Genomic DNA, 2,873 nt, shown 5'->3' on the forward strand with positions numbered 1-2,873 from the left:
AGAAATAGAGAACCCACATAGTCTCTTATTTATTTAAGAAACTGAGTTTCATAGTTTAAAACCTTGCCATTAAGGTTAACTGCAAGAATAGTGCCACTGGGGAGTTCTACCACGTTTTAGGAATAACGCCCATCCCTACTTTGAGGAAAGCAGTCCTCTGCGTGTGCCCCTTATTGACGGTATTTTTATTAAAATGCACATACACAAAAGAAGAAAAATAAATGGCCCAGCTTCATGTAAACAGTAGTGTTTATTCAGAAAGCATAAACCCCAGCGCTCTCGGAAGGTTCTTCTGAGATGGACCAGAGGCTCCAATCAGAGGCTTCGTGTGCGGGAAGCAATTACAGCATGAAGGAGCAGGTGAGAGCCAGGGAAGGGCCACGTGGGGATCTGAAACTTGAAATGGTCAAAGACCAGACGGCACAAGGCAGCCCGGACAAGACACCCTCAACCCACGTGCACCAAACCCAGCCTCAGCCCCCAGCCCACCCCGAAGGGATGGGGAGGCGGTGGCTTACTGCTCATGACCTCCTGGGGAAGGAGGGAGCTGAGATCAAAATGAAATAAAGAACCTGGTGGTCGCTTCCATATTCACACAAGAAACCTCATGTCTGAGGGCAAGACAAGCAGGGGCTGCCCCCTGGGACTCCTGAGATCAACATTTCTGAGGCCCTGCCACCTGCCTATCCCTTGTAGGAATTCAAGTCCAAATAGCCAGAGCCTCTGGCAGAGGAGATGGGGGAAACTGAGGTAGCCCTAGGGTCCTCCTCTCAGGTCAAGTTGCCTGGAGACTGTAGCAGCTACGGTTGAGGCTGCTCAGGAAGCACAGAGCCCCCCAGGCAGCAGCTGAAGCTGAAGGCTCCAGGACCAGGCCATCGGGTCAGGCGTTCAGGAACGCGAAAGCTGACGGCTCTGAGCCAGGAGGCTCTTTGACTGCTGTCCTCTGGGATGATGTTTGGGGGGCTTGGGGAGCATCAAGGCAGGACTCTCCTGCAGCAGCCCCGGCCCCCACCAGGCGGGGGCAGGCCACCAGCTCCATACCAGCAAACAAGGAGTCGCGGCTCCACGCACAGTTGCTGGAGCCTCTCTTTGGGCTGTCTGTGCCCCCTAGGACCCGTTCAGGTCCCCACCCCCTGCTTTCTGCCAGTCTGGCCTTGGCCTTGCTGGGGTCTCCGCGGGCTGGAATGGGGGAGGCATCCGGGGGTGGGGTGGGCACGGGGCTGGGCGGCATCCCAGATGAGGGAGCAGGGCTCTGGCATGAGACTGCGGTTGAACTCAGAGGCTGGAGGAAGAGTTGGCTCCCAGCAAGAGGCACAGCATCGGTCAGCAGGTCAGATGGGCCTGGGAGGGCGGCTGTGGGGCCAGGCTCGGCTGAGGTGCCCCGGGCAGGGGACAGCTGCCCACAGGAGGCCTCAAAGTGCCTCAGGATCTGAAAGAGGAAGGAAGGAGGAACCAGGGAGATTCCTATGCAACCCTGGAAATTGTGGGGACCAGGGCCCGCCTCTCCCTAGGGCCTCCTCAGTCCCTCCACTCAGAGGGCAGGGCCAGTTCTGGGCAGGAAGGGGCTGGAGCAGTGCACCCAGTTGTCATCCCACTGAGAGCAGCTGCTGGGCTGGTGCTGGCGACAGGGGGCAGGTGTCACACACACACCTCAAATCTTGTTCCTTCACTCACTACTATACCAACGGACACCCTCCCTGTCATAATCCGCCGGGCACTGCTGGAGGGAGTGAACACACGTGGCCCGGCACATCTGGGTGTTTCCAACTGTTAGACGCAGGGTTCTTCCAGCATGCCCGTTTTAGAAACCCCACTACGAGGTTCGCCTGCGGTGGTGCAAACCCCAGGCTCACTTGTCGCTCTGACTGAAAGGTGAGCTAGATAAGGACGACTTGGGGATGGGTGACTGAGGTCCTGGGTTTCCAGCAGCCAGGGAGAAAACAGGAAGAAAGAAACTGGGGGTGTCCACAGGCAGAGGGAGGGTGCCAGGGCCTGGTAGCAGAGAGAGGCCTCCCAGTGTGATTCCAGCAGCCTCCAGGCAGTTCGGAGTGTTCATGTGCACAGAGATCAATGGAACCACTTCTGCCCCCTGGAGCTGAGCATGAGCTGGGCCATGGGTGGCAAACTGCATGTGCAGTCAGGGAGGGCTTCCTGGAAGAGGTGGGTGTGAGCCGAGACACGAGGGCAGGAACATTAAGGCAGAGGAGTTTGGGGGCTTCCAGGAACAGGTAGAGAGAGGCCAGTGTCCTGTGAGTGCTGCGGAGTTGGGGTGGAAGGCAGGAAGGGAGTGGGGAGGTGAGGACCCTGACTCACTGCTGCTCCCTCTGCCAGCAGGACGGGGACTCGGGAGGCAGGTCCGGGAAGGGCTGACCAAGTGCCGGGCAGGGACAGGGTGGTCGTGGACTGCAGTGTATGTCCTGCTGTACCCTTGGACCCCAGTGTGTGTGTGGCACTCTGCAGCTGCCCACCTTGGTGGCCTTGTTGGTCACAGGTCCCGGGCTGCCCATGCTGAGCTCCTGCAGCCGCGGCCGGGTGCGGAGGAGGATGTGCTCCTGGGGAAGGAGGTCGGCGCTCCCCAGGGAGGCGATGGCACACAGGGCCCTCTGCGGACGAAGGGAGGGGACATTAGCACGCATGGGGCAGCAGGTCCATGCCAGGGAGGCCTGTCTGGCCATCTCTCTCCCTATTCTCCCTCCTCCTCAACGACCGGAGTGCCAGGCGGCACCAGGGACAGCTCCACCAGAGCCCTGTCCTTACCGCCTTACACCCCGGCTCCCGAACACCAGAGCCCTGTCCTCACCGCCTTACACCCCGGCTCCTGAACACCAGAGCCCCTACACCCCAGTTCCCAGACACCAGAGCCCTGTCCTCAC

General features: G+C 59.5%; 1 protein-coding gene across 1 annotated transcript in view; it reads right to left on the reverse strand.

Moving 5' to 3' along the window:
- Nucleotides 1–226: 226 nt before the first annotated feature.
- Nucleotides 227–2,873, reverse strand: part of ENTHD2 (ENTH domain containing 2) — a 19,168-nt gene continuing 16,521 nt past the window's right edge. The window contains 2 exon segments of the mRNA XM_011993065.1: nt 227–1,429; nt 2,469–2,698. Of these exon segments, the coding sequence (XP_011848455.1) occupies nt 881–1,429; nt 2,469–2,698 (779 nt within the window). The 3' untranslated portion in view covers nt 227–880.

Source organism: Mandrillus leucophaeus, unplaced genomic scaffold (assembly GCF_000951045.1).
Source record: "Mandrillus leucophaeus isolate KB7577 unplaced genomic scaffold, Mleu.le_1.0 Scaffold1, whole genome shotgun sequence".
Classification (NCBI taxonomy): domain Eukaryota; kingdom Metazoa; phylum Chordata; class Mammalia; order Primates; family Cercopithecidae; genus Mandrillus; species Mandrillus leucophaeus.